The 12547-nt window shown below is 45.7% G+C and overlaps 1 protein-coding gene and 1 pseudogene across 1 annotated transcript; one reads left to right on the forward strand and one right to left on the reverse strand.

Moving 5' to 3' along the window:
• Positions 1-704: 704 nt before the first annotated feature.
• LOC133454830 (peroxiredoxin-like) lies at positions 705-7228 on the reverse strand (annotated as a pseudogene).
• Positions 7229-8284: 1056 nt separating this feature from the next.
• LOC133454489 (proline-rich protein 2-like) lies at positions 8285-9307 on the forward strand. Its single transcript, XM_061733214.1, has one exon. It carries the CDS (start codon positions 8285-8287, stop codon positions 9305-9307), a length of 1023 nt encoding a protein of 340 aa, XP_061589198.1.
• The last annotated feature ends 3240 nt before the right edge of the window (positions 9308-12547 follow it).

Here is a 12547-nt window from a genome sequence, read left to right on the forward strand (position 1 = left end):
TAATAAAATCCTATTCTTTCACTGTGACTTAGTTCTGAGGTTACGTTCATCTTAAGCCTGAATGAAGGTCACTGTTCTCACCCCATGAGATGACACTACAGTGATAGTGATGTGTCCAATAAACAGAAAACTGCTTCCTTGGTGGTGAAAATAGGAGTCTACAGCCCTATAACCTTTCTATGTGACTTAATTCTAGAGATATGGAGTTTTTTGTGCAAAAAATGACCTTGAAAATTAAATTTGACCTTCAACATGAAATGAAATAGGACATTTATCTCAGAATTGAATTCCTAGCACCAAAAAAGTAGAGAAAGTGACAATATACAACAATCTAGGACTAAGAGAAGCTGAGATATGACCTTTGGTCTTTTCGGCGGGAGCCATTTTGAATTTTCTGCAAACCGGCCACTAGGGGGGCCATCCCCATTTGTTTGCGGTGGTTTTTGAAAACCTTATGGCCATACCTAACATCATACCAAATATCAAAAACTTGTCACCAAGTGCACGATTTTCATGAATTCCCTCCCAGCTACTAGACTTATCCCACCGATTGTAGGGTGAATAACGTTTGGAACAGAAGATTCTTTCTAAACAGGCTGACAGTTTTGTTTTAGATTAGATTGAATGCCATGAGATACTATGTGGTTTATAAGCAAGTGCAGGCAGGAAGTCAGGTGGACAGAGGAACTTCTCTAAACAGCCGTTTACTGTTTAGAGAAGAAAGCTTTGCTCTTCTCCACGTCCGGGATGATGGTCGTCACCTGCCAGGTTTCCAGCCAGCAGGGCACACCTCTCCGTGTTTGTCAGTGTGCTGGAAGGCTTGAACCAGGCGCAGGGTCTCGTTCACAGAGCGGCCCACAGGCAGGTCATTAATGGTGATTTGCCTCAATATACCCTTGACATGGGGGGCGCTTGTGCATTGTAATGGAGTAGACGTGTTTTGTCGGAGCTCCGAGTTGTTACCTCCATTTTCATAAACTACTGCACCTGAATGTTCATTTTTTCGCTCCCGTGACGCTATTTTTCACCCTAACCCACATCGTTTTTTTGCCATGCCACCTAAGAAAGAAGAAGCTAAGAAGCCACCACAGGCTATCTCAACTGTTGACTCCTCCGGCCCCATATTGGCCGCCATTGCTAACCAAAGCACCGAGCTCGCCAAGGTTTGCACACTTGTGGACGACCTAAAGAAGTCGTTGGAGGGGTGCCTTGACTCCATTGAAACATGCTTATCCTCCCTCCAAAAAGAACACCGCGAAACCGAACACCGTCTGGACGACATGGACTCTGTCGACCACCGACGGCCGCGTCTCAGCACTGGAGGCGACATGCAAAGAGCTAATGGAGGCCAACGGGCGCCTCAAAGCTAAAGTTAATGACTTGGAGGGTCGCTCCCGCAGGCTTAATGTCAGGATTGTAGGCATTAAAGAGGGAGAAGAAAACGGTCGCCCAACTGAGTTTGTCTCGCAGCTGATACCGGAGCTTCTTGGCCGCGACAACTTCCCCAAGCCAGTCAAAATAGACCGAGCACACCGCAGCCTGAAGCCCAAGCCTCTCCCCAACGAGCGACCGCGGATTATCATCGCAAGAATCCATAACGACTGCGACCTGGCCAGCATTTTCCGGATTGGCCATCAAAAAGCACCGCTACAGTACAACGGCCAGAGGGTGTCGATATTCCCCGACTATACGTCCGAGGTTTCAACTCAACGCCAGGCATTCACCGCCGCGAGGATGAGGCTCGTGGAAGCCGGCGCTAAGTGCGCCCTGGCCTGCGCTTTCCAGCCAAACTCCACGTTGTTCACAACAACACGGTCAACATCTTCGAGTCACCAGCGGATGCGGAACGGTTTGCCACTACACTGACTGAAAAATCATGACTGTTTGGTGTACAGTAGATGTTTACTTCCTGCATTTAATGCAGTTCCGCCACTGTAGTTGTGGTTTAGTTTTCTACCATCGGGTCTGGGGTTGAATTATCAACATCTAGCTTTCAGCCTGGGAGTGTGAGCGTCACCTTTTTTTCTTTTTCCCTCTCTCCTCCCCCTCCCCTTTTTTCTTTTTCCTTTTTTTTCGCCCACCCCTCCTCCCCCTCCCCTTTTTCCTTTTTTTCCCCTTTTTTTCCCCCTCCCCCCTCCCTTTTTTTTTCTCTTTCTCTCCCTTTCTAACTACCGTATATGGTACCCATCAGGACTCTGAAACTCATTTGTTTTATATTATCCAGCCCAGTCTGGTCCACTTCGGTGTGATTTTTATTTATTTAATTTTTTCTACTACTTATACATTTGTATTTCACTACCTCAGACATTCCAGTATGGGTTTAAGCGTCAGCTTGTTATAATTTTTGTTCTTGTAGGTGCACTTTATTGTTAATACCAAATTTGGAGGGGCACTCGGTGCCATTAGGATAGGCCAGTTTTTTGGGTTTTACAGCTTAGTTTCCTCTGTTACCCGGCAGCCTCCACAATGGCTAGAGGGTTTTGTCGCACAGTTTTTTTTGCGACTTTTGGGGTTTTTTGGGGTTTTTGCTTGTTTTCTGTGTGTTTTAAACTGCCAGTTTATAATCATCTTTGTTATGTCAGCCCTCATCCTCTGTTCTTTTGTTTACTAAATGCAGGCTAGTTGTGTGCCTAATGGTATGAGTCCTGTTACTTTTACTTCGTGGAATTGTAGAGGTCTTGGTAAGGCACTAAAGAGGGGGAAAGTATTCTCACATCTGAAATCCTTGTCGTCCGATATAATTTTTTTGCAGGAGACCCACATTCAACCCACTGAGCAGAGACGTTTGAGATCATTATGGGCGTCGCAAGTGTACCAATCTACTTTTTCATCCAAGGCGAGAGGGGTTGCCATCCTTATCCGCAAATCTATTCCGTTCGTATTCAACTCAATGACAACAGACCCAGGTGGGAGATACGTACTTGTCACCGGTACAATCAATTCGTTACCTTTGGCTCTCTTAAATATCTATGCCCCCAATTTTGACTGCCCTGACTTTTTTCGTAAAGTCTTTAATCTGGTTGCAGAATATAATACTCATAATATGTGCTAAAACTGCTCGGGGGTCATGTTCTGGGTATGGGTCTCTGTAAAGCGTCTAGAGACAACTCTGTTGTATTAGACGCTATATAAATAAAATTGAATTGAATTGAATTGAATAATATAATCATTGGGGGTGACTTCAACTGCTATTTTGACCCTCTGTTGGACAGATCTTCCAATAAAGCTGCCCCATCGTTGAAATCTGTAACAGTTCTCAACGATCTGGTGAAATCGTTTGATTTAGTTGATATTTGGAGGCTTCAGCATCACCTCGATAGGCAATATTCTTTCTTTTCTCCTGTACATGGTAGTTTCACCAGAGTCGATCATTTCATAGTAGACTCAAAACTAATCCCACACACAGTTAGCTCAACATATCATAGTATTTTAGTGTCTGATCATGCTCCCCTTTCAATCCAATTTGATTTTAATCTCCATAAAGCTTCATATAGCTGGAAATGTAATCCCTCTCTTAACTCAGATAAAACATTTCATGACTATATCCTGTCTAAAATGTCAGATTTTCGCTTGACAACGATAACGGGGCAGTCTCCGACTCAGTTCTTTGGGAGTCATTTAAGGTAGTACTACGGGGTCATATCATCTCATATCAATCGTCCACCAAAAGGTCCAGGTTGAGACGTTTTGCAGCCATCGAAGAAGAATTAGCAGTGTTGGAGGATAATTTCCACAACACGAAAGATGAAGGTACCCTTAGTGCCATGTTAAAGGTGAAGTATGAGTATAATCAGTTTTTGGGGGATCAGGTCGGAAGTTATATCCGCAAACTCAAGCAGAAACACTTTGAGCTAGGCGATAAACCTGATAAATTACTTGCGAGGCAACTAAAAGGCATACAGGCTGACAGGGCAATTCACAAAATCTCCTCCGTCACTGGACAATTGATAACTGATCCCGAACTGATTAATGCTAGATTTTTAGATTTTTTCAATCAGTTGTATACTTCCAAAGCTAACCCCAGTGACGCTGACCTGGATGGTTTCCTTAACTCCTTGAACGTTCCAACTCTTAATGAAGCCTCTAAGCTAGAACTGGATTCCAATATCACGCTGGAGGAAATAAAAACAGCCATTCGTTCCTTTCCTAATGGTAAGGCCTGTGGGCCTGATGGCTTTGGAATAGAATTTTATAAAAAACATATTGATATAATTTCCCCTGTTCTTCTTCGGATGATTAATTGTTCTATAATAGATGGTATATTTCCCAGCAGCATATATGATGCACATATCTGCTTCCTCCTGAAAAAAGACAGGGATAGCACTAATGTTGCGTCTTATCGTCCTTTAAGCCTGTTGAACAGCGATCAAAAGATTATTATTTATAATAAAAATAAAATCTTATAAAAGATTATTAATTATTATTAATCGATTAAAAGAACATGTTGGCACACTAATCCATCCTGACCAGTCAGGCTTTATTCCGGACAGATTTGCTTTCTCCAATACTCGCCGTCTGTTAAATACCATATACCTTACAAAACCATCGCCCTCTGCTGTTATCTCATTGGATGCTAGACAAGCATTTGATCAAATTTGATCAAAGGTTTATGTTCATGACACTCCAGAAGTTCGGCTTTGGCGATAAATTCATGTCTCTTTTAAAAATGCTCTACGCTTGTCCCAAGTCCTCTGTCTTGACCAATCACGACAGATCTCCTTCCTTCTTATTACAACGTGGAACTAGACAGGGATGCAGCCCCTCTCCCTTGCTCTTTGCTCTCGCTTTAGAGCCCCTTGCTATCGCCATTAGATCTTGTCCTCAGATTAAAGGCATTGGGCACGGCGCCCCTGATAGCCCCATTGCTCTATACGCACACGACGTGATCCTGACTTTGTCTGATGTTAGGTTGTCCCTCACACCACTTTTAAACCTTATAAAGAACTTTGGACAGCTCTCTGGTTTTACCATCAACTGGGATAAGAGTCTGTTCATGCCCCTGTCCGACGGGCTCGACCCCGCCTTTCTCAATAACTTACCATTTAAAGTTTCCACAGAGTCCTTCGTGTATCTCGGAATCACCATCCCCAGGAACCCAAAACTTCTTTTTAAGTTGAATTATTCTGCCCTCATCGACAAACTCAAAAGTATGACGGATAAATGGAGGCTTCTTCCTCTCTCGTTAATTGGCCATGTTAATATCGTTAAGATGGTAGTTCTTCCAAAATGTATGTACCTCTTTCAAAACATTCCCATATATCTCACAGCCTCTTTCTTCAAGCTGATAGATTCTATCATTACTCCTTTTATTTGGGCGGATAAACCTCCTCGTATCTCTAAGGCACACCTACAGAAGCCTGCAGCAGATGGAGGTCTTGGCCTTCCTGTCTTTCGCCACTACTATTGGGCCTGTAACGCCAGAGCTATGGTTTTTAGGAGTCACTCTACTGCTGTGGCCCACCAGAGCGTTTTTCTAGTTCCCTGTTGGCCTGAAATTGAGACTGGGATAGCTTCAGCCAATGCAGGTGCCTCCTTAGCAGCCATCCTATTTTCAAAATTTAATCTACCTCCTAAATGCTTTAAGGATGATTTTGTTATGCATAACACTTGTAAAATTTTGAAACAGATTAAGGGTGTGCTGAATCTCCCTGGTCTGTCTACCCACGCTCCTATTTGTCAAAATCCTAGTTTTAAACCAGGCACGACGGATTCTGCTTTTTTACAGTGGTCCGATAAGGGCTTGTCTTCCGTTAAAGACCTTTACATTAATAACCACTTTGCCTCTTTTACTCAGTTGCAGGAGAAATTCAGCCTCCCCTCCAGCCACTTTTTCCGATATTTGCAAGTCAGAAACTTCACTAAACAATCTATCCCTCTCTTTGAAACTTTGCCGGTGCAACACAGTTTTTATGAGCTTATGTCCAAACCCCCCACATCTAAACACTTGATTTCTCAGTTTGTTGATCTTTTTGATTTGGCTGCCCCTTCTCTCCATATTAAAGAAGCCTGGGTATCAGACATTGGGATGGAGATTTCGGACGAGCTGTGGGCTCAGGTCCTTAAGAGGATCAAGTCTTGCTCCATCAATGCCAGACTTCAACTTATTCAATGTAAGGTCATTCATCGTCTGCATTATTCCAAGGCCAAACTGAACCGGATTTTTCCTTCGGTTTCTGCTACCTGCGATAAATGTAAACTAGATGATGGTACGCTGGGGCACCATTTCTGGTCCTGCCCTAAGCTTCAGAACTTCTGGGTGGATGTTTTTCATTTGTATAGTATTATATATGGTAAACAGTTGACCCCTGACAGTCATCTGATTTTATTTGGCTGCTTCAAATTCTCTCTCACTCTTCCCTCATCATTGCAGCAAGTCCTTATGTTTGGCATGGTGGTAGCAAAAAGAGTTATCCTTAGAGATTGGAAATCAGTTTCTCCCCCCTGTTTCAAGAAGTGGTTGAACGACATGGTATCTTGTATCTACCTGGAAGAAATTCGGTATACTCTGTCAGACACCCGCTACAAGTTCCTGGATGCCTGGGGACCCTTTATTGAGTATATTAAAAATGGTAGACATCGCCCTCTGGACCAGTGATGTTGGATTCTTCTCTCCATCCCATGTTGTCTTGTTTAGTCCACGTTAAGCTTCACACAGTCAAGTCTCTGCCCCCTTGTCTACGCTTGGACCTCACTCTTTGAACACTGTGGACTCTGTCCTGGACTTTTTACTCTACCTGTATTCCCTGACTCTGTATGTGAGCTGACATGCATAAGTGTTACTATTACGTGACTATATCCCTGCTGGCAGTTTGTTTTGTTTTGTTTTTGTTTTGTTTGGTCCTGATCTGTTTTTTTGTTGTTTTTTTCATTATGTTTTGTCTCTGCTGTTTTGTATGTGTCTTATACTGGAAAAATCTTATAAATAAAATTTTCAAAAAAAATATGCCCTTGTCATCAACCACAAACAGACCCCTGTGCGCGATGCCGTCATCCTCCTTCAGAACACCCTGGATATGGACTTAGTGAGGTCTGCAACAAGGGGGATATTCATATTACCCAGACCTCCCTGCTTCTTGGTGTGTTGATCCATGCAGGGGCTGAAGTGGGAGTCTATGGAACAGCCAAGCACCTCGCACCCAACACCACGGAACTCTTCGGCCCTGTCGCTGAAAGCAATGATCTCGGTGAGGCACACAAATGTGAAGTCCAACGGATAGAAAAAAAATATAACATACAGGACTGTCTCAGAAAATCAGAATATTGTGATAATGTTCTTTATTTTCTGTAATGCAATTAAAAAAACAAAAAATGTCATGAATGGATTCATTACAAATCAACTGAAATATTGTAAGCCTTTTATTATTTTAATATTGCTGATTATGGTTTACAGTTTAAGATTAAGATTCCCAAAATATTCTAATTTTTTGAGATAGGATATTTGAGTTTTCTTGAGATTTCTTGATATTGAGAAGTATAAATATATTATACTTCTCAATAAATGAATGAAACTAAAGCTCGCTCTCCCTTCTCCCCCTCCTGGGAGAGGACTACTGTCCCAATGCCTCTGTCGATGACGTCAGCGTCCACAATGAAAGGGGGAGATGGGTCAGGAAAGCACAGAACCGGGGCCTTGATGAGCGATGCATAGTCGTCATCCCAGCGGGACGTCTACCAGGGGCGCCTCCAAAAATGTTTCCTAGGGGGGGCCAGAGGGGGCCACTTCAATTCTTGGGGTGGAACCAAAACTAAAAGCCATCATTACAGGACTTTATTATACTGTTGTAGTATACAGGCTCAGAAATACTTTTTTTTTTTACTTTCTAACTTGTCTGCATATATATTAATGGTTAATACCATTAATATGTATATTAAAATATGATATTTTAATATATCATATATTTAGTTAAAAAGAAAAAATATATATATATATATATATATTTTTTTTTTTGTATATATATATATATATATATATATATATTTTTTTTTTTATAATTAGGCTCAGAAATACTTAAAGAGACGCCGACTGATATGCATTTTGCCCAACTGATTTGGGATGAAACGCATAACTGACGATCTATGTGACCGGCAAGTGTTCTTCTTTGTGTTTTTAATATTGAGGCCAGTAGGGTGGCCAGCAAATTTTTAGGCGGGGCCGTGGCCACCCCTGGCCACCCCCTGTAGGTGCCACTGACGTCTATCCTTTCTGGGTCAGTCGATGGAGGGGACCACCGATGGTGGCAAAGTCCTTCACAACCCTTCGGTAGCAGGAAGCTAGACCCAGGAAATGTCTAAAAACCCCAGCCAGTCCCTCACCACGCTGATCTGGATCCATGGACACCCCAGCCAGTCCCTCACCACGCTGATCTGGGATCCAGGGACACCCCAGCCAGTCCCTCACCACGCTGATCTGGATCCATGGACACCCCAGCCAGTCCCTCACCACGCTGATCTGGATCCAGGGACACCCCAGCCAGTCCCTCACCACGCTGATCTGGATCCATGGACACCCCAGCCAGTCCCTCACCACGCTGATCTGGATCCAGGGACACCCCAGCCAGTCCCTCACCACGCTGATCTGGATCCAGGGACACCCCGGCCAGTCCCTCACCACGCTGATCTGGGCGGGATCCAGGGACACCCCAGCCAGTCCCTCACCACGCTGATCTGGATCCATGGACACCCCGGCCAGTCCCTTACCACGCTGATCTGGATCCATGGACACCCCGGCCAGTCCCTCACCACGCTGATCTGGATCCATGGACACCCCAGCCAGTCCCTCACCACGCTGATCTGGGATCCAGGGACACCCCAGCCAGTCCCTCACCACGCTGATCTGGATCCATGGACACCCCAGCCAGTCCCTCACCACGCTGATCTGGATCCATGGACACCCCAGCCAGTCCCTCACCACGCTGATCTGGATCCAGGGACACCCCAGCCAGTCCCTCACCACGCTGATCTGGATCCATGGACACCCCGGCCAGTCCCTCACCACGCTGATCTGGGCGGGATCCAGGGACACCCCAGCCAGTCCCTCACCACGCTGATCTGGATCCATGGACACCCCGGCCAGTCCCTTACCACGCTGATCTGGATCCATGGACACCCCGGCCAGTCCCTCACCACGCTGATCTGGATCCAGGGACACCCCAGCCAGTCCCTCACCACGCTGATCTGGATCCATGGACACCCCAGCCAGTCCCTCACCACGCTGATCTGGGCGGATCCATGGACACCCCAGCCAGTCCCTCACCACGCTGATCTGGGCAGATCCATGGACACCCCAGCCAGTCCCTCACCACGCTGATCTGGATCCATGGACACCCCGGCCAGTCCCTCACCACGCTGATCTGGATCCATGGACACCCCGGCCAGTCCCTCACCACGCTGATCTGGGATCCAGGGACACCCCAGCCAGTCCCTCACCACGCTGATCTGGATCCATGGACACCCCAGCTAGTCCCTCACCACGCTGATCTGGATCCATGGACACCCCGGCCAGTCCCTCACCACGCTGATCTGGGCGGATCCATGGACACCCCAGCCAGTCCCTCACCACGCTGATCTGGGTGGATCCATGGACACCCCAGCCAGTCCCTCACCACGCTGATCTGGGCGGATCCATGGACACCCCAGCCAGTCCCTCACCACGCTGATCTGGATCCATGGACACCCCAGCCAGTCCCTCACCACGCTGATCTGGGCGGATCCATGGACACCCCGGCCAGTCCCTCACCACGCTGATCTGGGCGGATCCAGGGAAACCCCAGCCAGTCCCTCACCACGCTGATCTGGGCGGATCCATGGACACCCCAGCCAGTCCCTCACCACGCTAATCTGGGTGGATCCAGGGACACCCCAGCCAGTCCCTCACCACGCTAATCTGGGCGGATCCATGGACACCCCAGCCAGTCCCTGACCACGCTGATCTGGGCGGGATCCATGGACACCCCAGCCAGTCCCTCACCACGCTGATCTGGATCCATGGACACCCCAGCCAGTCCCTCACCACGCTGATCTGGGCGGATCCATGGACACCCCAGCCAGTCCCTCACCACGCTGATCTGGGCGGATCCATGGACACCCCAGCCAGTCCCTCACCACGCTAATCTGGGTGGATCCAGGGACACCCGAGCCAGTCCCTCACCACGCTGATCTGGGCAGATCCATGGACACCCCAGCCACACGGACCACGTGGTCCAAGAGGGTGGAGCTAGAGACCACCAGTTTGACCTTCTGTAGTGTTGACATTGTGGTCACAAATCTTTTATTTATTTTATTGTTGGCTTTGTCTCGAACACAACAAAACCCATCAAAAGAAGCAAAACAATTTAACAGTCTCATTCAAAAATAAAACACACAGCAAAACAATGTGTTGAAGAGGGAACAGGAGGAAGCAGAACGCTGATTTAGTCCTGTCCCTTCTTCACAATATCATATCTGCCCTATAAAAATAAAAAAATTAAAAGAAAAGAAAAGAAAGAAAAGACAAAATAACAAAAAATAAATACAACACAAACAACCAATAAACAAGATCAAGGCATAATTAAACCGGTCTCCTACAATATCCTAAATTCAAAATCCAATCGCCCAGTCACCTCTACGATGATCCATGACCAGCCATGAATGCAGGCAGTTATTTTGTATTGTATATGAACCATCACACAAGGAACAGAATAACAATCAAAGAAATACATATGGAAGGCAAATTGAGTTCTTTAGAGGTCCCCATCTGACACCAGTAGGACATGCCTTGGGTTGGACCAAGAGAGTTGAACCAGACAGACTAAATAATAGATTATTTGGTATAAATAGAGCTATAAAGGCAATCAACCCATGTTTAATATCAATAAATCTAAGATGTTTTTTTGGGGGAAATATGGCGGTGTTACAAACAATACTGCAGTCATCCACCAGAGGGCGTTGTGCGTCCACTAAAAAACTGTGGAACTCATTAGACAACGACCTTAAACTAGCAAACTCAATAAAAGCATACAAGATATTATTCAAAGCAAAGGTAATGGACACATATATAGAAGCAGAATAAGCAAACAGAGAAGAATGTACACATGCATGAGATGAAATGACAACCTTAATTGGTTTTGTCGGTTTCTTTAGCATCTTTTCACTTTCTGTTTTCAGAGCTATTACAGTATTATCATTATTACTATTACTATTATTACAATTATTACAGCTAATATTATTATTATTGTTATTATTATTATTATTATTATTATTATTATTATTATTATTATTATTATTATTATTATAACTATTATTATTACTATTATTATTATTATTTTGTGTAACCTCATGATACTTCATTTGTTCTTTTTGTATATTCTATTCTGCTAAAAGGTAGGCAAGATAAGCTTTATGCTTCAAGCCCAGACCTTTTTGGTCAAAATAATCACAATGTTGACCAGGGAAAATCCTGTGGATGTTTCTTATTTTGTTATTTTTATGCTTGTGATTGACCAAAATAAATATTAACTAACTAACTAGACAATTTCCTCGCAGAAATTTCAAGAGTGCCACGGCGGGCTGCTGCACATTTGTGTACATTTTACGAGCAATAAAGGTGAAGGACTCAATACCGAGTCCAATGACACCACCCATGACTATCTATGTCAAACCATTCAAAAGTTATTACAGAAAATAGGTAATAGGCTAATCACTAACAGAACAGCTAACGGGACCGCTAATAGAACCGCTAACAGAACCGCTAATGGGACCGCTAACAGAACCGCTAACGGGACCGCTAACGGGACAGCTAACGGGACTGCTAACGGCACCGCTAACAGAACCGCTAACGGGACCGCTAACATAACCGCTAACGGGACCACTAACAGAGCCGCTAACGGGATCGCTAACCGAGCCGCTAACGGGACCACTAACAGAACCGCTAACGGAACCGCTAACGGGACAGCTAACGGGACTGCTAACGGCACCGCTAACAGAACCGCTAACGGGACCGCTAACATAACCGCTAACGGGACCACTAACAGAGCCGCTAACGGGATCGCTAACCGAGCCGCTAACGGGACCACTAACAGAACCGCTAACGGAACCGCTAACGGGACCGCTAACGGGATCGCTAACGGGATCGCTAACGGGACAGCTAACCGAGCCGCTAACGGGATTGCTAACCGAGCCGCTAACGGGACCGCTAACGGGACTGCTAACAACCGCTAACGGAACCGCTAACAGAACCGCTAACAGGACCGCTAACGGGGCCGCTAACAGAACCGCTAACACGACCGCTAACGGGATAGCTAACTGAACCGCTAACCGAGCCGCTAACAGGATCGCCAACCGAGCCGCTAACGGGATCGCTAACAGGACCGCTAACAACCGCTAACGGAACCGCTAACACGACCGCTAACGGGATCGCTAACGGGATCGCTAACGGGATCGCTAACTGAACCGCTAACGGGACCGCTAACAGAACCGCTAATGGAACCGCTAACGGGATCACTAACGGGATTGCTAACTGAACCGCTAACGGGACCACTAGCCGAGCCGCTAACGGGATCGCTAACAGGAC

The sequence above is a fragment of the Cololabis saira genome, chromosome 11 (genome assembly GCF_033807715.1).
Source record: "Cololabis saira isolate AMF1-May2022 chromosome 11, fColSai1.1, whole genome shotgun sequence".
Taxonomy (NCBI): Eukaryota; Metazoa; Chordata; class Actinopteri; order Beloniformes; family Belonidae; genus Cololabis; species Cololabis saira.

Coding starts and splice junctions, on each gene's coding strand:
- LOC133454489 (XM_061733214.1), top strand. CDS start 8,285: ATGTCTAAAAACCCCAGCCAGTCCCTCACCACGCTGATCTGGATCCAT.